The 27,132-nt window shown below is 37.2% G+C and overlaps 1 protein-coding gene across 1 annotated transcript in view; it reads right to left on the reverse strand.

The window, feature by feature from the left end:
• The window catches only part of AXDND1 (axonemal dynein light chain domain containing 1), a 192,567-nt gene that overhangs the window by 133,774 nt on the left and 31,661 nt on the right, over positions 1 to 27,132 (reverse strand). The window contains exons 12-13 of the mRNA XM_003258953.2: positions 16,721 to 16,841; positions 300 to 401 (exon numbers count right to left, since the gene is read on the reverse strand). Coding sequence (XP_003259001.2) covers positions 300 to 401; positions 16,721 to 16,841 — 223 coding nt within the window. The remainder of the gene's footprint in view (positions 1 to 299; positions 402 to 16,720; positions 16,842 to 27,132) is intronic.

Genomic DNA, 27,132 nt, shown 5'->3' on the forward strand with positions numbered 1-27,132 from the left:
CAACTATTTCAAAAAAACACAGCTATTTACTTTTTTTACTTTAACCATGAATCAATAGGATTATATATGAGTAACCTTGTAGTGTTATTAAACTTAAATAAATTGCTTTAATTAGAAGACAAATATAGACAAATAAGAGCCTTTATTCACCTTCCCATAGATTTTTCATTCTGTACACAATAAGCACTAATATAAAACGATATTTTTAAAATCAATAAATCTAACAAAGGCATCTTACAGTCTCAACCCTCACCACTTGGCATCTTTTTTTCCCATAACTGAAGATAATTGATCTTTACCTTGTTTGACAACAGTATGATGAAATGCTTAGTGTATTTATTCCAGCCTTTTTCATTAAGGTAAAGTCTTCTAGCCAATATGACTCTATTTCTTTCAATTACCTATAAAAATAATGTACTATAATCAGGAACCTAAAACATTAGCAAACCACTATGATTTATTACAGTGATTTCATATATCAATTTTTCATCGAATCATTAACTAAAATTTCTTGTTTAAATCATTAACACGAATTACAAATTCATATTTTCCACTGAACTGGAACCAAATTGAAGTATAGTGTATAGCGAAACTTCTCCAAAAACTTGATCTCAAGACCCCTTTATACAAAAAATGTTATCTCAAGACCCCTTTATAATCTCAAGTGCTTTTATTTATATGGAATGCATCTATTGATATTTACTGTATTGGAAATTAAACTAGATTTTTTTTTTTTTCTGAGACGGTGTCTTGCTCTGTCACCCAGGTTGGAGTGCAGTGGCGCGATCTCAGCTCACTGCAAGCTCCAACTCCCGGGTTCACACCATTCTCCTGCCTCAGCCTCCTGAGTAGCTGGGACTACAGGCGCCCACCATGATGCCTGGCTAATGTTTCGTATTTTTAGTAGAGATGAGGTTTCACCATGTTAGCCAGGATGGTCTCGATCTCCTGACCTCGTGATCTGCCTGCACTGGCCTCCCAAAGTGCTGGGATTACAGGCATGAGCCACCGCACCCGGCGGAAATTAAACTAGATTTAAAACGTATTTGTTAATCACTTAAACATTAACAAACCCATTACATATTAACATAAATAGCATCTTTATTTTTTAAAATTTTGTTAAATTAGTAAAAAGAGTGCTATTGTTTTACATTTTTACAAATCTAATGTTTGCCTTAGAAGAATAGAGCTGGATTCTCATTTGCTTCTGTATTCAATCTGTTAGAATATACCACATCATGTAGCTGCTAGAAAAATCCACTGAATACTCTTAATAAAAGAATGAGAATGAAAAAGGCAAAAAACATTTTAGTATTACAGTGAAACTAATTTTGATTTCTTGAAGCTCTTAAAAGGGTCTCATGGACGCCCCCCCCACACAGGGGGTCCCTGGGCCATACTTTGAGAACCACTAATATAAGAAATCAACTGCATAGTCATTTAATGAAATACTGTTCTAGACACTGTGGACATAGACATGGACAAAAGAGATAAAGTCCTTATTTTCAGGGAATTGACATTCTAGCTGTCACTTCAGTTAGAAGGGACTCTAGGGATGATCTAACACAAAGCTCATAAATGCAAGGAATTCTACAGAAACCTCTACCAGGGGCCAGCTCTCTACTGTTGAAATACTTCTAGTGTGAGGGATCTCACTTTTCTTCTTTTTTCTCCACTGAACATGTCTAGCTCAAATCTGTTTCTTACATCATGTATTTACTGTCATGATTGTTTCCTCTGAAAATGTCAATGTGCCCTTAAAAATTCTGCATCAGAATGGAACACTGTATTCTAGATGAGGTCTGATCATTTCAGAGAAAAATGAGACAATGATCTCCTTCTATTCTCTTTACTTCTAATCTTGTAAAAGTCCAGCACTGTTTTGAGAATCATTTCATGCAGTTGCCTTACAGCGAATCAAGTTACTTCAATGTCACAAATCTTTTTTTTTTTTTTTTTTACATGGATTGCTCTTACATTGGGTCTCCTCCTTTAGGTGGCTGCCCTGAGTTTTGTTTGTCTTTTGTCTCTGAAGATGGTATATAATGGAAATCGGGAGTTCAGGCTCTGGGATCAGACTTGCTAGGTTCACCATTTATTAGCTATGTGAACTTAGGCAAATTACCTCTCTGAGTCCTCATACGAAAAATGTGGGTAATGATAGTACTATTTCAAGGGATTACTGTAAGAACTATGCTAATTATTCCCTTAGCAAAATATCTGACACATAATAATAACTGAATAAATAATTGCTGCTTCTTTTTTAAAAATAATATGGTAATTATTAATGTTAATCATATTAATAAGATTAATCTATACATTTATCCCTGCTAACATTTCATTTGTCTGGAAAGGCTCATCATTCTCAATTGTTGAGATATTTGAATCTCATAAAGTTTTATGGGCAGGAACTTTGTCTCAATTATTTTTATTTTACCAACCAGTACATGGCATAATGTCTGACACATAACACATGCTCAAAGTTTATTTTTAAAAATTAGTAGATCCTCAAAAATTACCCTTCATAGTCAAAAAATTAATATATATTTGTTAAAACAAAGTCAAACAATATAGAAGTATAAAGTAAATTTCAAAATTCCCACCAGCTCACCCAACCCTAACATTCAACTAACCAAAGGTAATCTATCTTATTAGTTTGCTGTTCTCTTAGTGAAGATTTTGTGTGTGTGCATATGTAAACTATATATAGTTTTGTTTGTTTGTTTTTTGTTTTGTTTTGTTTTTTTTGAGACTGATTCTCACTCTGTGGCCCAGGCTGGAGTGCAGTGGCGTGATTTCAGCTTACTGCAACCTCTGCCTCCGAGGTTCAAGTGTTTCTCCTGCCTCAGCCTCCCGAGTAGCTGGGATTACAGGCATGGGCCACCATGCCGGCTAATTTTTGTATTTTTTTTAGTAGAGACGGGGTTTCACCATGTTGGCCAGGCTGGTCTCAAACTCCTGACATCAGGCCACCCGCCCGCCTCAGTCTCCCAAAGTGCTGGGATTACAGGCTTGAGCCACTGCACTTGGCCACATAGTTATTTATATACTTGCGATAGTTTTTATTAAATGTTCTCCTATCCTTTTATATTATTCTAAAACTTGCTGTTTCTTTTACTTATCATAGCCATCTTTGCACATACATATATATCTACAACATTCTTTTAAATGGCTCCTTAGTATTATACTGTTTGAATAATTATAATTTCCCTTCTGATGGATATTTAGATTATTTCAATATTTTTGTAATCACAAGCAATGTTGAAATGAACATCCATATTCTTATTCACTTGTATTAGTATTTCTTAGGAATGGAATGACTTCTTGCTTGTGTGATTGGTTAATCAAACAGGTACCAATTTAAAATACTGTTAGCCTCTATAAAAATTTCTAAAATGGTTATATCAATATATATGCTCATCAATAGTACATGCAAATGTTCATGTTTATCATCTGTTTATGTTTGCCAATATGCTAAGCTAAAAATGTTATCTAATTATTCTGTATGTTCCATCTTATTGATGATTGGTGAGGTTGAACATATTTTCATATATTTATTAGCTATTTGAATTTCTTACTCCGAATTATCTGTTTATAGTCTGTGCCCACTGTTTTGCTGGATTATTTTACCTTTAAATTTATTTATTCGACCACTTTAGTAATATTAACTGTACAAACATTTTCTCCCAGTTTGTTATTTGTTTTTATTTCTAGTGATTGTCACTGAATGGAAGTTTTAAATTTTAAGATTTCTCGTCATACTTAGAAAGAGCTTTGGCCGGGCACAGTGGCTCACTCCTATAATCCCAGCACTTTGGGAGGTCGAGGCAGGCAGATCATAAGGTCAGGAGTTTGAGACCAGCCTGACCAACATGGTAAAACCCTGTCTCTACTAAAAATACAAAAATTATCTGGGCATGGTAGCATGTGCCTGTAGTCCCAGCTACTTGAGAGGCTGTGGCAGGAGAATCGCTTGAACCCAGGAGGCAGAGGTTGCAGTGAGCCGAGATTGTGCCACTGCATTCCAGCCTGGGTGACAGAGTGAGACTCTGTCTCAAAAAGAAAAAAAAAAAAGAGCTTCCATATTTCTCTCTTTACACACACACACACATATTTGAGACACGGTCTCACTCTGTCACCCACACTGGAGTGCAGTGGTGCGATCTCAGCTCACTGCAGCCTCAACCTCCCTCCCTGCTTCTGCCCAGCACAAAGCACATGGAAAATTTTCCCCAAACTCATGGTTTTTACACTGGAAAAAGTGAGATCAAGATGGACAACAGGCTTCCTCATCATGTCGATTCCTTGGCAGGAGACCCCATCATGTTGATTTCTTGGCAGGAAACCATCACAAGTGCCTGAAGAGATAAATATGCCTGAGGACAGGTGGAGACAAAGAGTAGAAGAAGGACTACCATCCCTAGGCCTGGAAACTTTGCTCTGCAACTCAGCCAAAGGAGACTCCATGTGAGAGAGGCTTATCAACAGCATCATGCTGTGCGAGGTTCATTCCACAGATTCCCTGGGCACTAGCCCCTAGCCATCCTTCTCACACAGCAGAGATATTGCCTTTGGAAACTCCCCTACATGGGAAGGGTAGCACTTCAATCCTTTACTAGAGTTGAGGTGAACCTGGGTTTAAAGCACCATGTAGTGCTGAAAAGGAGGCAGCAACCTTAAGATTTGCTAAGCAAAAATAGCCAATCAAACATAAAACAAGCCAGACAGAGAAGACTAAATAAATAACTAACCCTTCAATGCAAAGTAATAGACATACATTCATAAGAAACAACAGCAAACAGGGAACCATGATCTCCCCAAATGGACAAAGCAAGGAACAAGTGAGTGACTCTAACACGTGAGCTCTCTGATGAAGAATTCAAAACTACAGTTTTAAGAAAACTCTGTGATCTCCAAGACAACCCAGAAAAGCAATTCAGAAATTTATCAGAGAAATGTAACAAAGAGATTGAAATAATAAAAAAATAAAACTACTGGACTTGAGAAATACATTTGCTGAACTGAAAAATTCATCAGAGGTTCTCAACAGCAGAATGCATCAAGAAGAGGAAAGAATCGGTGAACCCAAATACAGGCTACTTGTACACAATTGGAGGAGAAAAAAGGATAGAAAGAAACAAGAATCGGCCAGGCACAGTGGCTCACGCCTGCAATCCCAGCACTTCGGGAGGCCGGGGCAGGTGGATCACCTGAGATCAGGAGTTTGAGACCAGTCTGGCTAACATGGGAAACCCCATTTCTACTAAAAATACAAAAAAAATTAGCCAGGCGTGGTGGCACATGCCTGTAATCCCAGCTACTCAGGAGACTGAGGCAAGAGAATCGCTTGAACCCGAGAGGCAGGGGTTGCAGTGAGCCGAGATTGTGCCACTGCACTCCAACCTGGGCGACAGAGCCAGACTCCGTCTCAAAAAAAAAAAAAAAAAAAAAGATAATAGAAAACTTTCAAAAACTTAAGATATGAATGTCCAGTTATAGGAAGGTCTGAGAGCACCAAACAGATGTGACCCAAACAAGACCACCCAAGGCATACGATAATCAAACTCTCAAAGGCCAAGAACAAAAAGATGATCCTAAAAGTAGCAAGAGTAAAGAAGCAAATAACACGTTAAGGAGCTCCAACTTACCTGGCAACAGACTTCTCAGTGGAAACCACACAGGGCAGGAAAGAGAGAAATGACATTTGCAAAGTGCTGTAAGAAAACAAACAAACAAACAAAACTCTGCTATCCAAGAATACTATATCCAGCAAAGTTACTCTTTAAATATGAAGGAGAGATAGTCTTTCCCAAACACAAGCTGAAAGAATTTACCATCACCAGACCTCTCTTACAAGAAATGCTAATGGGAGTTCTTCAATCTAAAAGAAAAAACACCAACATGTAAAAAAAAACTTTGAAGGTATAAAACCCACTGGTAAAATGATCTACACAGACAAATATAGAATACGCTAATACTGTAACTGTGGTATGCAATCACTCTAGTGTGAAGCCTAAAAGACAAATCTATCAAAAACAATAATAGCTACAGCAACTTGTTAAGAGATGGGTAATATACAAATATGTAAATGCAAATAACTAAAAGTCAAAATGTTGAGGAGAATAAAGTATATTTTTTTCAATTTTATTTGCTTCTTTTTTTGTAATCTAAGATAAATTGTCATCTCTTTTTTTAAAAAAAAAACCTGTTATACAATGTTTTTTGTAAGCTTCACGGTAACCACAATGCAAAAACCTACAATAGATTCACTTAAAAAAAGGCAACAAATGTTCGGGTGCGGTGGCTCACGCTTGTAATCCCAGCACTTTGGGAGGCCAAGGCGGGCAGATCATGAGGTCAGAAGATCGAGACCATGGTGAAAGCCCGTCTCTACTAAAAAATACAAAAAATTAGCCAGGCGTGGTGGTGGGCACCTGTAGTCCCAGCTACTTGGAGAGGCTGAGGCAGGAGAATGGCGTGAACCTGGGAGGCAGAGCTTGCAGTGAGCCGAGATTGCGCCACTGCACTCCAGCCTGGGCAACAGAGCGAGACTCCATCTCAAAAAAAAAAAAAAAAAAAAAAGGCAACAAATTAAAACATAATATCAGAGATAATCACTTAATCACAAAGGAAAACAGTGAGAAAGGAAAATAGGAGTTATAAAACAAGATAAAAAGCAACAAAATGGGAGTAGTAAATCCTTACTTATCAATAATAACACTGAATGTAAATGAACTCAATTATCCAATTAAAAGGTACGGAATGGCTGAATGGATAAAGAAACAAGACCCAACAATATCTGTCTACATAAAATCCACTCAACTATAATAATACATACATACTGAAAGTTTATGGGTAGAAAAAGATATTCCATGCAATTGGAAACCAAAAGAGAGCAGGAGTAGCTATATTTATATCAGATAAAATAGGTTACAAATCAAAGACTGTAAAAAAAAAAGTTACTATATAATTATAAAGGATTCAATTCAGCAAAAAGACATAACAATTATAAAGAAGGTATAACAATTATACACCCAACACTGGAGATCCAAACTATACAAAGCAAACATTAACAGATATAAAGGGAGAGATGGCCAGGCACAGCGGCTCACACCTGTAATCCCAGCACTTGGGAGACTAAGCTGGGCGGATCACTTGAGGTCAGGAGTTCGAGACCAGCCTGGCCAACATGGTGAAACCCTGTCTCTACCAAAAACACAAAAATTAGCCAGGCATGGTGGCAGGTACCTGTAATCCCAGCTACTTGGGAGACTGAGGCAGGAGAATTATTTGAACCCAAGAGGCGGAGGTTGCAGTGAGCCGAGACTGCACCACTGCACTCCAGCCTAGGCAACAGAGTGAGACTTCATCTCAAAGAAAAAAAAAGGGGGGGAGAGACAAAATGTAATATAATAATACTAGGGGATTTTAACACCCTTTTCAGTAATGGACAGACAAGAAATCAACAACAAAAAAAAATGGAGTTAAACTACACACTGGACCTAATAGGCCTAACTGACATTTACAGAACATTTTACCCATCTGTTAAGGAATACACATTCTTTTTGTCAGCAGATGAAACATTCTCTAGAATATACCATATCTTAGGCCACAAAACAGGTCTGAAGAAATTCAAAAAAGTAGAAATCATATAGAGTATTTTTTCTGACCACAATGATGGAATAAAACTTGAAATCAATAACAGGAGGAATCTTGGATACTTCATAAACACACAGAAATTAAATAACATTTTACGGAATGACCAATGGTCAATGTAGGAATCAAGAACAAAATGAAAAATTGTCTTGAAATAAATGAAAATGTAAATACAGCATACAAAAATCTATGGTATACAGTGAAAGCAGTATGAAGAGATAAGTTTATAACAATAAATTCCTATATCAAAATGATAGAAAGATGGGAAATAACCTAACAATGCACCTCAAGGAACTAGAAAAGCAAGAACAAACCAAACCCAAAATTAGTAGAAGGAAAGAAATAATACAGATAACAGCAGAAATAAATAAAATTGAGACAATAAATACAAAGAATCAATGAAAGGAAAAGCTGGTGGGTTTTTTTTTTCTTTTGAGATGGAGTTTCGTTCTTGTTGCCCAGGCTGGAGTACAATGGCACAATCTTGGCTCACTGCAACCTCTGCCTCCTGGATTCAAGAGATTCTCCTGCCTCTGCCTCCCAAGTAGCCAGGATTACAGGTGCCTGCCACCATGCCTGGCTAATTTTTTTGTACTTTTAGTAGAGACAGAGTTTTACCATGTTGGCCAGGCTGGTCTCAAACTCCTGACCTCAGGTGATCCACCCACTCTGACCTCCCAAAGTGCTACGATAACAGGTGTGAGCCACTGCGCCCAGCTGAAAAGTTGGTTTTTTGAAAAGATAAGCAAAATCAATAAAGCTTTAGCTAGACTAAACAAGAAAAAAGATAAAGGTCCAGGCGTGGTGGCTCACACCTGTAATCCCAACTTTTGCAGGCCGAGGCAGGTGGATCACTTTAGGCCAGGAGTTTAAGACCAGCCTGGCCAACATGGTAAAATCCCATCTCTACTAAAAATACAAAAACTAGCCAGGCATGGTGGCACACACCTGTATTCCCAGCTACTCAGGAGGCTGAGGCACAAGAATCACTTGAACCCAGGAGGCAGAGGTTGCAGTGAGCTGAGATCATGCCACCCCACTACACTACAGCCTGGGTGACAGAGCAAGACTCTGTCTCAAAAAAAAAAAAAAAGGAAAAGAAAAAGAAGGAAGGAAGGAAGGAAGGAAAACATAGAGAACCACAAAAGACCCCAAATAACCAAAGCAATCTTGTGCAAAGAGAACAAAGCAGGAGGCATCACACTACCTCACTTCAAAATTTACTACAAAGCCATAGTAAACAAATCAGCATGGTAATGGCATAAAAGCAGACATATAGACCAATGCAATAGAATATAGAACCTGGATATAAATTCATGCATTTATAGCCAACCATCTTTGACAAAGAAGGAAGAAAGGAAGGAAGGAAGGAAAGAAGGAAGGAAGGAAGGGATATCCAAATAAAATAAAAAATGAAAAAGAAGATGTAACAACTGAGACCACAGGAATACAAAGAAGCATTAGAGACTTATAAACAACTATACATGAACAAATTGGAAAACCTAGGGCTGGACATGGTAGCTCACGCCTGTAATCCCAGTACCTTGGGAGGCTGGGGCAGGCAGATCACTTGAGGTCAGGAGTTCAAGACCAGCCTGGCCAACATGGTGAAACTGTCTCTACTAAAAATACAAAAATTCATCAGGTGTGGTGGCAGGCACCTGTAATCCCAGCAACTCAAGAGGCTGAGACACGAGAATTGCTTGAACCTGGGAAATGGAGGTTGCAGTGAGCCAAGATTGTGCCACTGCACTCCAGCCTGGGGGAAAATGGAAAAAAAAAAAAAGGAAAACCTCAATAAACCAATAACAAGTAATGAGATCAAAGCCATAACACAAAGTCTCCCACCAAAGAAAATCCCAGGACCTAATAGCTTCATAGTTGAATTCTACCAAGTATTTGAAGAAGAACTAGTATCAATTCAACATAAACTCTTCAAAAACTTTGAATAGGAAAGAATACTTCCAAATTCATAAGGCATTACCCTGATATCAAAACCAGACAAGAACACAACAAAAAAGAAGAAAACTACAGGCCAATATCATGGATGAACATAGATGTAAAAACACTCAACAAAATATAAGCAAACCAAATTCGACAACATGTTAAAAAAGATCATTCACCATGATCAAGTGGGATTCATCTCAGGGATATGAGGATGGTTCAACATGCGCACATCAATAAATGTGATACATCACATTAACAGAACCAAGAACAAGAAGCATAGCATCATTTCAGTAGAAGCTGAAAAAGCACTCGATAACATTCAACATGCCTTTATGATAAAAACCCTCATCAAATTTAGTATAGAAGAAACATACCTCAAAATAAAAGAAAGCCATATATGGCAAACCCACAGTTAACATTGTACTGAATGGGGAAAAATTAAAGGCCTTTCTTCTAAGATCTAGAACAAGACAAGGATGCCCATTTTCACCACTTTTATCCCTGGAAGTCCTGGACAGAGCAATTAGGCAAGAGAAAGAAATAACAGGTGTCTAAATTGAAAATAAAGAAATCAAATTAGCCTCATTCACAAAAGACATAATCTTATACTTTAAAAAAACCTAAAGACTCCACCAAAAACCTGTTAGAACTGAAAAACAAATTCAATAAATTTTAAGTATACAAAATCAACATACAAAAATCAGTAAGATTTATATATACCAATTGCAAACAATCTGAAGATGAAATCAAGAAAGCAGTTCTATTTAAAATAGCAATAAATAATATAAAATACCTAAATTTGGAAAAGAAGTAAAAGATCTATACAAGGAACACTATAAAACTGATGAAAAAAAAGACATAAAAAATGGAAATATATTCCATGCTCATGGACTGGAAGAACTAATATTGTTAAATGGCAATACTACCCAAAGAAACTTGCAGATTCAATGCAAGCCCTCTTAAAATACCAATGGCATTCTTCACAGAAATTTTTTTTAAAATCCTAAAATCTATATGGAACCACAAAAGGCCCCAAATAACCAAAGCAATCCTGTGCAAAAAGAACAAAGCAGGAGGCATCACACTACCTGACTTCAAAATTTAGTACAAAGCCATAGTAAACAAATCGGCATGGTAATGGCAAAAAAGCAGACATACAGACCAATGCAACAATAAAACTAGACCCCCTATTTCTCACCATATACAAAAATCAAATCAAAATGGACTAAAGACTTAAATCTAAGACCTGAAACTTGAAGAAAACATTGGGGAAACACTCTAGGACATTGGTTTGGGCAAAGATTTTTCATGTAAGACCTCAAAAGCACAGGCAACCAAAGCAAAAAGAAAGAAAAAGCAATTACATCAAGCTACAAACCTGCACGGTAAAGGAAACAATCAACAAAGTGAAGAGAAAATCTACAGAGGTAGAGAAAATATTTGCAAACTATCTATCTGACAAGGGAGTTACAACCAGAATTTATAGGAGCTCAAACAACTCAATAGCAAAAAAAAGGAGATAATCTGATTTTAAAATGGGCAAAAGATCTGAATAGATATTTCTCCAAAGAAGACATACAAATGGCCAACAGGTATGTGAAAAACTGTTCAACATCAGTAATCATCAAAGAAATGCAAATCAAAACTACAATGAGATATCATCTCACCGCAGTTAAAATGGATTGTATCAAAAAACAGGCAACATAGATGCTTGCAAAGATGTGGAGAAAGGAGAACTGTTCTATAAAAGGGCCATATATGCAAGGAATTTTCTAAATGCCGAAGGAGCTGAGAAACCAAAAACCAAGGCAGACAAATCCAGTTTGTGGGTAAAGGGTGTTTTATTGGGGAAACTAACAGAAGCATGGTCTTGGGTAGCCACAAGACATGTAGATCTCTGCACTGTTACTCCCCAGGCTCAAGGCTTATATACCATAAACAAAGGGTATGCTTGTTTTGTGCAACACAAAAGCAACCCTCCAGAACAGGCAAGAATGCTGTAAGCATCACAGCCTTATAATTTGTGTGATAACATCAAGGTTGCTTTGTTCTTACACTGAGAAAAGTAAATAGAAATCAGGAGGCATTCACTTGACTGGTGCTAATCAGAAGTCAGCATGGCACATTAGCATTCAACATGGAGTCACTTTTGTCTCCACTTGTACGCTGTTGGTGGGAATGTAAATTAGTATAGCCACTGTGGAGAACATTTTGGAGGTTCCTCAAAAAACTAAAAATAGAACTACCATATACTCCAGCAATTAATTCCACTACTGGGTACATGTCCTAAAGAAAGAAAATCAATATATCAAAAGATACCAGCACTATTCACAATACCCAATATATGGAATCAACCGAAGTGCCCATCAACAAATGAATGAATAATGAAAACACAGTATATAAACCCAATGGAAATATTATTCAGCCATTGAAAAATAATAAAATCCTATCATTTGCAGCAACATGGATGAAACTGGAGGTCATTTTGTTAAGTGAAATAAGCCAAGTCACAGAAAGACAAAGTTTGCAAGTACCCACATGTGGGAGCTAAAAGAGTGGATCACATGAAGATAGAGTAGATTCGTGGTTACTAGAGGCCAGGAAGGGTAGGAGAGAGAGAAGACAAAGAGAGGTTGATTAATGGGTACAAGTATATGATTTAACAGAAGAAATAAGTCCTAGTGTTAGATAGGTATACTGACTATAGTTTACAACAATCTATTGCACATTCTAAAATAGCTAGAAAAGAGTAAATCAAATGTATCTACCACAAAGAAAGGACAAATATTTTAGATGATGTCTATCCTAAATACACATATTTGATCTTTACAAATTATATGAGTGCATTAAATTATAAGATGTACCCTGCTACTTGGGAGGCTGAGGCAGGAGAATGGCATGAACCCGGGAGGCAGAGGTTGCAGTGAGCAGAAATCGCGCCACTGCACTCCAGCCTGGGCAACAGAGCGAAACTCCGTCTCAGGAAAAAAAAAAAAAAGATGTACCCTGGAGAGAAAAGAAAGTGCATTAATGATTACCTAAGTTGAATGGGTTGGGGGTAATGAGAAGCGACTGCTAAAATGTATGGAGTTTCTTTTGAGGGTAATGAAGAAGTTTTCAGATTGGTTGTGGTGATGGTTTCACAGTTCTGCGAACATGCTAAAAAACACATAATTGTACACTTTAATTGGGTGAATTATATGTCACAAAAGCTACTATTTTTTTGAAAATTCTCACGTAATTTCTTCACTATGTTTATAATTACATTGTTTTTAACATTTAATTATTCCCCTCTGGGATTTACTTTTTAGGTATCTTTTTAATGAGGTAGGGATCTAAATTTGTTTTGTTTTGTTTTGTTTTTTGAGATGCAGTCTCACTCTGTTGCCCAGGCTGGAGTGCAGTGGTGTGATCTCGGCCCACTGCAACCTCCACCTCCTGAGTTCAAGCAATTCTCGTGCCTCAGCTTCCTCAGTAGCTGGGATTACAGGCACCCGCCAACATGCCCAGCAAATTTTTGTATTTTTAGTAGAGACGGGGTCTCACCATGTTGGCCAGGCTGATCTCGAGCTCCTGACCTCAGGTGATCCACTTGCCTTGGCCTCCCAAAGTGCTGGGATTATAGGCATTGGCCATCACGCCCAGCCGAGATCTACATTTTTTAACAATTGAATAATCTATTGTGCCAACCCAATTTGAATATCCCATATATAGGTGAGTCTATTTCTGACCATTCTATTCTGTTCTGTTGTATTTATCTATTCTAACACAAGTAACACATTTTCTCAGTTACTTTGACTTTATAATACATTTTGATGTCTAAAAGTACAAGTTATTTTTATTAATCTTCTTTTAAAATGTTTTAATATTCTCATATTCAGATTCTTCCAGATGGGTTTTATAAACAACTTGCCAAATTCCTAAAAATAAAATTGTTATTGAGATTTTTAGTGGAATTATATCAAATTTCAAGATTAATTTGGAGAGAACTGACATCTATACAATATTGATTATAGTTCTCAACCAGTGATAAGCTAAACAGCTCTCCTTTTAGTTTTCTTTTAAGTTCTTTAGTATGGTTTTAGTGTTTTCAAGATATAGGTCTTATCCCTTCTTATTAAATTTATTCCCTCTTTGCATTTCTAGTGTTTATTATTGGTATATAGGTAATATGTTGGGGTTTTTTTGTATTTATCTTGTATTCATCAACTTTATTAAAGGCTAAATAATTCAAATAATGTTTAAATTTATTTTTTTCTGGGTAGAAAATTGCATTATTTGCCCAATGTTTGTTAAAAAATTGTATATTTATCTTATATTCAGCAACATTATTAAAGGCTAATTAATTCAAATAATATTTAAATTTATCTTTGCTAGGTAGATAATTGCATTATCAGGAAATAATAGTGACTTTGACCATAATGAGATACCATCTCACAACAGTCAGAACAGCTATTATTAAAAAGTAAAAAAAAAAACAGATGTTGGTGAGGATGCAGAGAAAAGGGAACACTTATATACTGTGGTGGGAATGTAAATTAGTTCAACCCCTATGGAAAACAGTATGGAGATTTCTCAAAGAACTAAAAATGGAACTACCATCTGACCCAGCAATCCCACTAGTGGTTATATACCCAAAGGAAAAGAAATCATTTAATCAAAAAGACACCTGCACTCATATGTTTATTCCAGCACTATTTACAATAGCAAAGTCATGGAATCAACCGAAGTGTCCATCAGTGATTAATTGGATAAAGAAAATGTGGTATATACCATGGAATATTATGCAGCCATAGAAGAGAATGAAACTATGTGCTTTGAAGCAGCATGGATGGAGCTGAAGGCAATTAAGTGAAAAAAACTCAGAAACAGAAAATCAAATACTGCATGTTCTCACTTGTAAGTGGGAACTAAACAATGGGTATACATGGACACAAGGACGAAAATAATAGACACTGGTGACTCCAAAAGTGGGGAGGGTAGGAAACGACCAACAGTTGAGAATTTACCTATTGGACACAATGTTCAATATTTGGGTGATGGGCTCACTGGAAGCCCAAATCTTATGATTTACACAATATATCCATGTAGCTATCCTGCACATGTACCCCTGAATCTAAAATAAAATTTAAAATTAATTAATAAAATAAATATAAACAGTTAATGTGGATATGTTTATTACCTTGATTGTCATGAGGGTATCATGAGTGTATGTAAATGTTCAATGTCAAATTGAATATATTAAACATGTGTAGATTTGTTTTTTCTGTATATCAATTGTACTTCAATAAAGGTGTTAAAAACAATGTAATATGTTAATAAAGTAAAAGGAAATCAAGATGTAGTAATCTCAATTGACACAGAAAATATATTTGACTAAATACAGCACCTATTTATGATTAAACTCTAAACAAATGAAAAACTGAAGGGAACTTCCACAACCCATTAAAGGGTATATATGAAAGCCTACAGTAAATATTGTACTTAATGGTGAAAGCAGAATGTCTTCCCCGTAAGACTGAGAACAGGAATATTCACTTTTACCACTTCTATTCAACAATGTACTGGGGATTTTTGCTAAAGAAATCAGTGGGAAAAAAAATTTTTAAAGAGATTTTGCTGCTTCTTTTAAGTAGTTATATCTCTTGATCTTATTTGCATGTTATTACTGAATTAGGACCTCCAGTGATAGCAGAAATCCTTTCTCCTCTCTTGAATGGAAATGCCTCTAGCATGTCCCCAGTAACGATCTAGATTTCTAATAATTACCTCTAGTAAGTAAATGAACTTTCCTAAATAACAAGTCTTGATTCCACCATCTAGTGTATTAGCTTTCTCTCTAGCTTTAGGACACTTGACAGGGATGCCTTCTACATTTTCTTCCAAATAACTGACAAACTACTACATGTGGCAGGGTTAATACAGAGCTCTAATGCAGATGTATTAATGCATTAATGCAGTATATCTCCATGGAGAACGCTGTGACCTGCCACCAGTAGACCAGTGAACCAATTTAACTGAACTCATTTTTTAATCTTTTGAGGATCAAAATTCACTGTACCTAGAAGTCCCAGTTGTCAGAATAGGCAACCAACAAGTAAACATTTTAGAAATATAGAATATTGTGTGACTTTGCTATTTCCCTAAAGTATTACTATAATGGTCCACAGGGTACCATATTTCAATTCATTTGTCATCTTGTGTACCAAGGTAACAGAATCAGAGAGTGGGTCAGCCACAGTGGCTCATGAATGTAATCCCAGCACTTTGAGAGGTTGAGGCAGGAGGATGATTTAAGCCTAGGAGTTCAAGACTATCCAGGGCAACATAGAGAAATCCCATCTCTACAAAAAATTAAAAATTAGCCAGGAGTGGTGGTGCACACCTGTAATCCCAGCTACTCAAGACGCTGAGGTGGGAGAATTGCTTGAGCCCAGGAGGTCAAGGCCACAGTAAGCTGTGATTGCACCACTCACCAGTACACTCCAGCCTGGGCAACAGAGTGAGACCCTGTTTTCTTTTTTTTTTTTTAAAGAGAATCAGAGTGTGATATCCAGTGATCCAAATATGGTCACCTTGTGTGAAGAGATAAGAACCACCTTTCCTACTTTATTATTAGTATAAATTAAAGTTGAAAATTTTAACATGTTCCCAAACAACAGAAAAAGAACACTTATTCATATTTCATAGATTCTGCCCTTAAAAAAAAAAGATCCCTTAATTGTGTAATAGCTACGTACCCAACAAATGCAAGAATAAAAAGAAGAAATTCAACTTTTCCTTTTCAAAGCCCACAAAACTTACATTATACATCAACAAATATACATCCTCATTTTTTTGAGTCTTTGTCTAGATTATTGAAAACCGCAAAATAGGCCAGGTGTGGCAGCTCATGCCTGTAATCCCAGCTACTCAAGAGGCTGAGGCGGGAGAATTGCTTGAACCCAAGAGTCAGAGGTTGCAGTGAGCCAAGATCACATTACTGACCTCCAGCCTGAGCAACAGAGTGAGTAAGACTCTTTCAAAACAAACAAACAAACAAAAAACAAATTTTAAAACTGTAGAATGAACCTTTAGCCAAAAAAGAAGTGTGAGTTGTGAATCCAGATGAACTAACCTTTAGGGCCAATTCATATGTGGCTGAGCTCCAGATATCTCTTTCTGTCACTAACTGTTTCATATCATTCTCCATCCTTTCTCTTTGTAATGTATATAAGTCATGATATTCTTCTACCATTCTATAAAAACAATTAAGAAACAGCTTCATTTAATTTATACTAACAATATAGACACATATATTTTTTAAAAAAGAAATTTGTTTTAAAATAGGTAATGTGTTCCTTTAAAAACTCATCATAAGGTAATTATGGTATAATTGTTGAATATATTGATAACACATATACAGTGAAATAGAAGAAAAATATTCACATTAAATTTATAAATCTTATAAAGTCTTAATGAAAGTAAAAATCTCATATATTGTTCCTTGCTCTAAACACTTTTCATCTTATTCTTTATTTTTCACTAGAATTCTGACATGACATTCCAATGGTATAATAACACCAAATCTAATGAAAAATTCAGCATACAAGTAACAATAACCTAACAGTTTTATTGTCAAAGTTTGCTCATAGACCTAAGATTCTTTATGAAAGGTACAAAGCCCAATAATTGTGAGCCACTAAAATTTTTAATTATACATAATTAGTACAAGATTAAAGAAAATTGTCCCTTAACCCTTTAAAACCTTAAATAAAGCACCTTTTCTTAACTATTGTTTCTTTATGTCTACCAGAATATCTTTTTCCTTCTAATTTACACTGAAGCTTCATTTAAAATTAAAAGACTTCCTGGCTGGGCACAGTGGCTCATGCCAGTAATCCCAACACTTTGGAGGCCAAGGCAGGTAGATCACCTGAGGTCAGGAATTTGAGACCAGCCTGGGCAACATGGTGCAACCTCATCTCTACAAATACAAAAATTAGCCAGGTGTGGTGGCACGTGCCTGTAGTTCTCGCCATTTGGGAGGCTGAGGCAGGAGAATTGCTTGAACCCGGGGGGCAGAGGTTGCAGTGAGCCAAGATCGCACCAGTGCACTCCAGATTGGGCGACAGAAAAATTAAAAGACCTCCTGAAGTAAATACAAACATAGAAGTTATAATGTAATTAGCATTTCACAAATCTTTTGAAACACTTCCTCCCAAGGACTTTGCAATAAGAATTAAAGGCCACTGAAGTAGAATTCTTCTCGTCTTAGAGGCTTTCATTTGTTCAAACTAATAGAAAAAAATTATACAGGTGAATACACATGTACAAATTCACTGAGCTATACCCTTAAGATTTGTGCACTTTATTTTCTAAAAATTAGACCTCAATTATCAAAAGAGAATTAATGACCCTAATTTAACAGCAAAAGCAAAAAATCCAGAAACAATCTCAGTGTCCAACAACAAAAGAGTAGACAGATAAAAATATAATGTAGTTCTATGATTTTAAAAAAAAACACTGTAGATAATTAAACATCATCATATCTTTGTTTTGTTTTGTTTTTTGTTTTTTTTCAGACAGAGTTTCACTCTTGTCCCCCAGGCTGGAGTGCAATGGCACAATCTCGGCTCACTGCAACCTCCACGCCTGGCTAATTTTTGTATTTTTAGTAGAGACAGGGTTTCACCATATTGGCCAGGATGGTCTCAAACTCCTGACATCAAGTGATCCGCCCGCCTCAGTCTCCCAGGGGTGCTGGGATTATAGGCATGAGCCACCGTACCTGGCTAAAAATCATATTCTTAATACTTTGGTACATGGGAAATTTCTTCATGTTATAATACAAAATGAAAAAACCAAAATGCTAAAATTATAAAATGTTTGATCTCATTTTTATTAAAAAAATACATAAAGTTCTAGCTAATTTGGCAAGTGAAAGAAATAAAGGGCATCCAAATTAGAAAGATGGAAGTCAAATTGTTCCTGTTTGCAGACAGCAAGATCTTATATATTTTTTTAAAAACTCCTAAAAGTGGCACCAAAAAAACTCTTAGAATTGATATACAAATTCAGTAAAGTTGCAGGATACAAAATCAACATACAAAAATCAGTAGTGTTTCTATACACCAACAATGAACCAGTAGAAATCAAGAAAGCCATCCCATTCATAATAGCTACCAAAAAAGAACATTTAGGAATAAATTTAATCAAGGAAGTGAAAAATATGTACAAGAAAAACTACAAAACACTGATGAAAGAAATTGAAGAGGACACAAATAAACTGAAAGCCATACCATACTAGTGGATCAGAAGAATTTATATCATTAAAATGAATATACTGCCCAAGCAATCTACAAATTCAATGCAACCCCTATCAAAATACCAATGTCATTTTTGGCAAAAAAAAGAAAAGAAAAGAAAAAAAGAAAACACACTTTAAGAGTCAAGGCAGGAGGATTACTTGAACCCAGGAGTTTGAGACCAGACTTGACAACATAGTAAGACCACATTTCAGGGAAAAAAAAAATTTTACCCAGGCACCAGGCACTCTAGTGTGTACTTGTAGTCTAGCTACTCAGTACGCTGATGTGTAAGGATTGCTTGAGCATTGAGGTCAAGGCTGCAGTTGGCCACGATCATGCAACTGCACTCCAGCCTGGATGATACAGTGAACCCCACCTCTATAAAGAATTTTTCATAAAATTATCCAGGTTTGGTGGCTCTTGCCTGTAATCTCAGCACTTTGGGAGGCCGAGGCGGGATCACTTAAGGTCAGGAATTCAAGACAAGCCTGGCCAACATGGCAAAAACCCATCTCTACTAAAAGTACAAAAATTCACCAGGTGTGATGGCATGTGCCTGTAGTCCCAGCTACTTGGGAGGCTGAGGCAGGAGAATAGCTTGAACCCAGAAGGCAGTGGTTGTAGTGAGCCGAAATCACACCAGTACACTCCAGCCTGGCAACAGAGTGAGATTCTGTCTCAACAAAAAAAAAAAAGAATTTTTCATAAAATTGGAAAAAAATGACGATTAAATCAGATGCACAGATAGCAAAGTAAGAACATGGGAAACATGAAAAAATAATTATCTAGTAACAAATCTCAACAGAAAGGAAATTTATAAAATGTCTGAAAAAGATTTCAAAATAATGATATTAAAGAAACCCAGTGAGATACAAGACACACAGATAAAGAACACAAATAAATCAGGAAAACAATCCATGATCTGGATGAGGAACTCAAGAGAGACAGGTATCATAAAAAGGAATGAAACAAAAAACCTTGGAACTGAAGAATTCAATAAATGTAATAAAAAATACATTTGACAGCCTCAACAATAGACTGTATCAAGTAGAAGAAGGAATTTCTGATCTTGAAGACAAGTCTTTTGAAAAAACCTACTCAGACTTTAAAAAGTAGAGAGAGAAATGAATTGAAAACAATGAAGAAAGCTTATGTGGATATATGGGACACCATAAAGTGACCAAATTTTTTTTAATCTGGAGAGTTTCAGAAAGAGAAAAGATGGACAAAGACATAGAAAACCTATTTAATAAACTAATAGCTTGAAAATTCCCAAATCTTGCAAGAGATAAAGACATCCAGATACAGGAAGCTCAAAGATCCCCAAGATAGTCAACCCACAAAGATATTTTCTAAGGCATATTACAGTCAAACTGTCAAAAGTCAGAGACAAGGGAGAATTCTAAAAACAGCAAGAGAAAAACATCAAGTTACACATAGGGAATCCACATTAGACTAATAGATTTCTCAGCAGAAACCTTAAGCCAGGAAAGAATTGAATGATATATTCAAAATGCTGAAAGGAAAAAAAGAGGCCAGGAGCAGTGTTTCACACCTGTAATCCCAACACTTTGGGAGGCCAATGCAGGCAGATCATGAGGTCAGGAGATTGAGACCATCCTGGCCAACATGGTGAAACCTCGTCTCTACTAAAATACAAAAATTAGCCAGTCATGGTGGCACGTGCCTGTAGTCTCGGCTAGTCGGGAGGCTGAGGCAGGGGAATCGCTTGAACCAGGGAAACGGAGGTTGTAGTGAGCTGAGATCACACCACTACACTCTAGTCTGGTGACAGCAAGACTCCATCTCAAAAAAAAAAAAAAAAAAAAAAAGGGAAAAAAACCTGCTAGCCAAGAATTCTGTACCTAGCAAAACCATCCTTCAAAAGTGAAGGACAAAAGAAGTCTTTCTCAGATAAGCAAAAACTGAGGAAATTCATCACCACTAGACCAGCCTGAAGGGAGTCCTATATTTAGAAACAAAATGACAATATCTACCATCATGCAAACACATCAACGTAAAAAAAACTCACTGGCAGAGCAGAAACAAAAAAGAGAAAGAGAAAGGATTCAAATGTTACCACTACAGAAAACCATCAAACAGCAATGATAAACAATAAAATAAGAAGAAAGGAGAAAAAGCTATACAAAATAATCAGAATATAATTAACAAAATGACAGGAATAAGTCCTCACCTATCAATAATAACCTTGAATATAAAAGAATTAAATTCCCCCATGTAAAAGATATAGATTGGCTGAATGGATATAAAAATACAACCTAAACATATGCTGCCTCCAAAAAACTCACTTCACTTGCAAAAACATATAGCCTAAAAGTGAAGAGATGGAAAAAGACACTCTATGCAGACAGAAACCAAAGCAAGCAGGAGTATCTATACTTATATCAGATAAATCAGAATTTAAGTCAAAATCTATAAAAAGAGACAAAGAAGTTCATTATATGAAGATAAAGGAATCAATTCAGGAAAAGGATATAACAACTCTAAATATATATGCACCCAACCCTGGAGCACCCAGATGTATAAAGCAAACATTAGATCTAAAGAGATAGATGGAAGCTAATACGATAATAGTTGGGGCCTTCAAAACCCTACACTCAGCATTCAAAAGATCATCTAGACAGAAAGTTAACAAAGAAACATTGGATTTAAGCAATACTTTAGAACAAATGGACATTACAGGAATTTACAGAACATTTTTTCCAACATCTGCAGAATACACATTCTTCTCATCAGCACATGGAACATTCTCCACAAGTGACCATATGTTAGGCCACAAAATAAGTCTCAACACATATTTAAAAACTGGAAACATATCAAGTATCTTCTCGGACCACAATGAAGTAAAACTAGAAATTAATAGCAAGAGAAACTGGAAACTGTACAAATATGTGGAAGTTAAACAACATGCTCCTGAATGATCACTGGGTCAGTAAATACATTAAGAAGAAAATTTTTAAATGTCTTGAAACAAATGAAGCACAAGACCAATGGGATAATGCAAAAGTTAGAAACAAAATGACAATATCTACCATCATGCAAACACATCAACGTAAAAAAAACTCACTGGCAGAGCAGAAACAAAAAAGAGAAAGAGAAAGGATTCAAATGTTACCACTACAGAAAACCATCAAACTAAGTGCTAAGAGGGAAGTTCATATTAATAAACATCTATATCAAAAGAGCAGAAAGATTTCAAATAAACAACCTAATGATGTACCTCCAAGAACTAGAAAAGAGAGAAAAAACAAAACCCAAAATTAGTAGAAAGAAAGAAATAATAAATGTCAGAGCAGAAATAAATGAGAGAAACTAAAAAACTACAAAATATCAACAAAATAAAGTTAACTTTTTGAAAAAATAAAATCAATAAACTTCTAGCTAGACTACCCAAGAAAAAAAGAGAGACGACTCAAGCAAATAAAATCAGAAACAAACAAAAAGAGATATAACTGATACCACTGAAATATAATCATGAACAATCCTCTAACAAATTGGAATACCTAGAAGAAACTAGATATACTCCTGAACACATACAACCTACAAAATTGAAACAGAAAACCTGAACAGACCAATAATGAGTAACAAGATTGAATCAGTAATTAAAAGTCTCCCAAAGAGTGTAAATTAGTTCAACCATTATGGAAGACGATGTGGCCTTTCCTCAAGGATCTGGAACCAGAAATACCTTTAACCCAGTAATCCCATTACTGGGTAGATACATTCTTTTTATTTTTTTATTTTTTATTTTTTTTTTGAGACGGAGTTTTGTTCTTGTTGCCCAGGCTGGAGCACAATGGCACAACCTCAGCTCACTGCAATCTCTGCCTCCCAGGTTCAAGCGATTGTCCTGCCTCAGCCTCCCAAGTAGCTGGGATTACAGGAATGTGGCACCACACCCGGCTAATTTTGTATTTTTAGTAGAGAAAGGGTTTCTCCATGTTGGTCAAGGGTTTCTCCATGTTGGTCAGGCTGGTCTCGAATTCCTGACCTCACGTGATCCACCCACTTTGATCTCCCAAAGTGCTGGGATTATAGGTGTGAGCCACTGTGCCTGGCCGTAGACATTCTTTTTATCATTTGTTTGTTTCTGTGTCTTTTGTTTTGTTTTGTTTTGTTTTGAGAGAGAGTCTTGCTCTGTCGCCCAGGCTGGAGTGCAATGGCGTGATCTAGGCTCACTGCAAGCTCCGCCTCCCGGGTTCACACCATTCTCCTGCCTCAGCCTCCCGAGTAGCTGGGACTACAGGCACCTGCCACTGCGCCCAGCTAATTTTTTTTGTATTTTCAGTAGAGACAGGGTTTCACTATGTTAGCCAGGATGATCTTGATCTCCTGACCTCATGATCTGCCCACCTTGGCCTCCCAAAGTGCTGGGATTACAGGCGTGAGCCACCACACCCGGCCATCTTCTCTTTTTTTATTTTTATTTTTTATTTATTTCCTAATTTTTAAATTTTATTTTTCCATAAGTTATTGGGGTACAGGTGGTATCTGGTTACATGAGTAAGTTCTTTAGTGGTGATTTGTGAGATTTTGGTGCACCCATCACCCAAGCAGTATACACTGCACCATATTTGTGGTATTTTATCCCTCATCCCACTCCCACTCTTTCCCCCAAGTCCCCAAAGTGTATTATTCTTATGCCTTTGCATCCTCATAGCTTAACTCCCACGTATCAGTGAGAACATACAGTGTTTGGTTTTCCACTCCTGAGTTACTTCACTTAGAATAATGGTCTCCAATCCCATCCAGGTCACTGAAAATGCCATTAATTCACTCCTTTTTATGGCTGAGTGGTATTCCATCATATACATATACCATAGTTTTTTTATCCACTCGTTGATTGATGGGCATTTGGGTTGGTTCTACGATTTTGAAATTGTGAATTGTGCTGCTATGAACATGCCCATGCAAGTATCTTTTTCATATAATGACTTCTTTTCCTCTGGGTAGATACCCAGTAGTGAGATTGCTGGATAAAATGGTAGTTCTACTTTTAGTTCTTTAAGGAATCTCCACACTGTTTTCCACAGTGGCTGTATTAGTTTACATTCCCACTAGCAGTGTAGAAGTGTTCCCTAATCACCGCATCCATGGCAACATCTGATTTTGATTTTTTGATTATAGCCATCCTTGCAGGAGTAAGGTGGTACTGCATTGTGGTTTTGATTTGCATTTCCCTTATCATTAGTGATGTTGAGCATTTTTTCATATGTTTGTTGCCCATTTGTATATCTTCTTTTGAGAATTGTCTATTCATGTCCTTTGCCCACTTTTTGATGTGATTGTTTGTTTTTTTCTTACCGATTTGTTTGGGTTCATTGTAGACTGTGGATATTAGTCCTTTGTCAGATGTATAGATTGTGAAGATTTTCTCCCACTCTGTGGGCTGTCTGTTGACTCTGCTGACTGTTCCTTTTGCTGTGCAAACGCTCTTTAGTTTAATTAGGTCCCAGATATATATCTTTGTTTTTATTGCTTTCGCTTTGGGGTTCTTGGTCATGAAATCCTTGCCTAAGCCAATGTCTAGAAGGGGTTTTCCAATGTTATCTTCTATAATTTTAATAGTACAGATCTTAGGTTTAAGTCCTTAATCCATCTTGAGTTGATTTTGTACAAGGTGAGAGATGAGGATCCAGTTTCATTCTCCTACATGTGACTAGCCAATTATCCCAGCACCATTTATTGCAAAGGGTGTCCTTTCCCCACTTTGTTTTTGTTTGCTTTGTTGAAGATCAATTGGCTGTAAGTATTTGGGTTTATTTCGGGATTCTCTATTCTGTTCCATTGGTCTACATGCCTATTTTTATACCAGTACCACGCTGTTTTGGTGACTATGGCCTGAAATAGGTAGACACTCTTAACTGAAAAAATACTGATTGTAGAATAGTGCATATAATACAATTTTGGTTTTAACTATACATATACATGTGAGTACATGTACACAGAAACAAGACCCATAGCACCAGCCTGCCTGCTCCCTCTCAATACTGCAGCTTCCCCCAGGCCCATGGCAACACCCCACATCACTTTGCCGGCCCATGTGTGTGCAGGCATGTTTTGCTTTCCTTGCCTCGCCAGCATGCATGTGTGCATGCACCCTGCCCTGCCACTGATATGGCAGTAGTACATTCTGCCCTTTCACAGCCTCCCCCCCAACCCCTGCCACAAGGCTTTGATCCATTACAGTGACAGCCTTGGTGGGCAGACACCCAGCCAGTCCCACCCCCACCAGCACCCTGCCCTTAGTGGCAACACTCCTCCAAGAGTAAAACTAAGCTCAGAGAACAGTGGACTCTCCCCTGCCCTGAGTGACCACCCCTGCCTGCAGCTCACAGAGAATGCACATAGACCTGCACCTGCCAGAGCCTCGCCCCCATGCTAAGACCACCACCAGCATAACTGTGCACACAGTTACCAGCAGGGGCCCCCCAACCCTCTTCCAGCTGTGCTGCCTCCACTCTGTGGTGACACCCACACGGAAGCAGGCACCCCAGCACCTGTTGCAGCCAACGAGAATGCACCCCCACAACACTGCCACTACCGCTGCTGCTGACACATGAAAACAAGGGCAGATCCCACTGCCACAGCACTATGAAAGGCTTTGGCTGACACCACCCATCAGAGTGTAGTGACCAGTGGTCCAGGAGCACCTCAGCTCCCCCAGTGCAGTGGATTCCTAACCTCAGGGAGCAGAGAACAAAGCTGGTCCCAATACAAGTCCCCCAGAGTTGGAGTACACGGTCCAGGAGTTGGAAGCTGAGCGTTGGCCCCTAGAATCTTCCAGAAATAAAGCCAGTTGGTTTAATCCACTTTATACCACAATCAAACTCTCGATGTCATCATATAGGATAAAAGGGGGAAAAAACACCCAAATATCAGCAACTTCAAAGATGAAACAAACATCAGCCCACAAATATGAGAAAAAAACAACACAAGAACTCTGACAACTCAAAAAGCCAGAGTGCCTTCTTTCCTCCAAATGATTGCACCACCTCTCCAGCAAGGGTTCTGAACTGGGCTGAGATGGCAGAAATGACACAAACAGAATTGATGCTATGGATAGGAATAAAGATCATTAAGATGCAGGAGTATGCTGAAACCCAATTCAAGGAAGCTATGAATCACAATAAAATGATAAAGGAGTTGACAGACAAAATAGCCAGTATAGAAAAGACTGTAACTGGACTGATAGAGCTGAAAAAAATGTTCTACAATAACTTCATAATGCAATTACAAGTATTAATAGCAGAATAAACCAAGTTGAAGAAAGAATCTCAGAACTTGAAGACTGGTTTTCTGAAATAAGAGAGACAAGAACAGAGAAAAAAGAATAAAAAGGAATGAACAAAACCTTGGAGAAATGTGGGATTATGTAAAGATAGCAAATCTATGACTCATTGATGTCCCTGAAAGAGATAGGGTGAGTGTAAGCAACTTGGAAAACATATTTTAGGGTATCATTCATGAGGATTTTCCCAACCTAGCTAGAGAAGCCAACATTCAAATTCAGAAAATGCAGAAAATCCCAGTACAATACTTCACAAGAAGATCATCCTCAAGGCACATAATCATCAGATTCTCAAAAGTCAAAATAAAACAAAAAAAGTTAAAGGCATCTAGAAAGAAAAGTCAGGTCACCTACAAGAGGAAGCCCATCAGACTAACAGTGGACCTCTCAGCAGAAACCCTACAAGCCAGAAGAGATTGGAAGCCAATATTCAACATTCTTTAAAAAAAGAAATTCCAACCCAGAATTTTATATATGTCCAAACTAAGCTTCATAAGTGAAGGAGAAATAAGATCCTTTACAGACAAGCAAGTGCTGAGAAAATTCATTACCACCAGATCTGCCTTAAAAGAGCTCCTGAAGGAAGCACTAAATATGGAAAGACCATTACCAGCCGCTATTAAAAAACACATAAGTACACAGACCAGTGACACTATGAAGCAACCACACAAACAAGTCTGCATTATAACCAGCTAACATGATGACAGGATCAAATCTATATATATCTTTACTGGTTTACCTTAAATGTAAATGGGCTAAATGTCCTGATTAAAAGGCACAGAGTTGCAGGCTGGATAAAGAAACAAGACCCATTGGTATGTTATCTTCAAGAGACTCATTTCACATGCAATGACACCCATATGCTCAAAATAAAGGGATGGAGAAAAATCTACCAAGCAAATGGAAAAATCCATTCTGAGTGATTGA

Source organism: Nomascus leucogenys, chromosome 12, assembly GCF_006542625.1.
Source record: "Nomascus leucogenys isolate Asia chromosome 12, Asia_NLE_v1, whole genome shotgun sequence".
In the NCBI taxonomy this organism is placed as follows: domain Eukaryota; kingdom Metazoa; phylum Chordata; class Mammalia; order Primates; family Hylobatidae; genus Nomascus; species Nomascus leucogenys.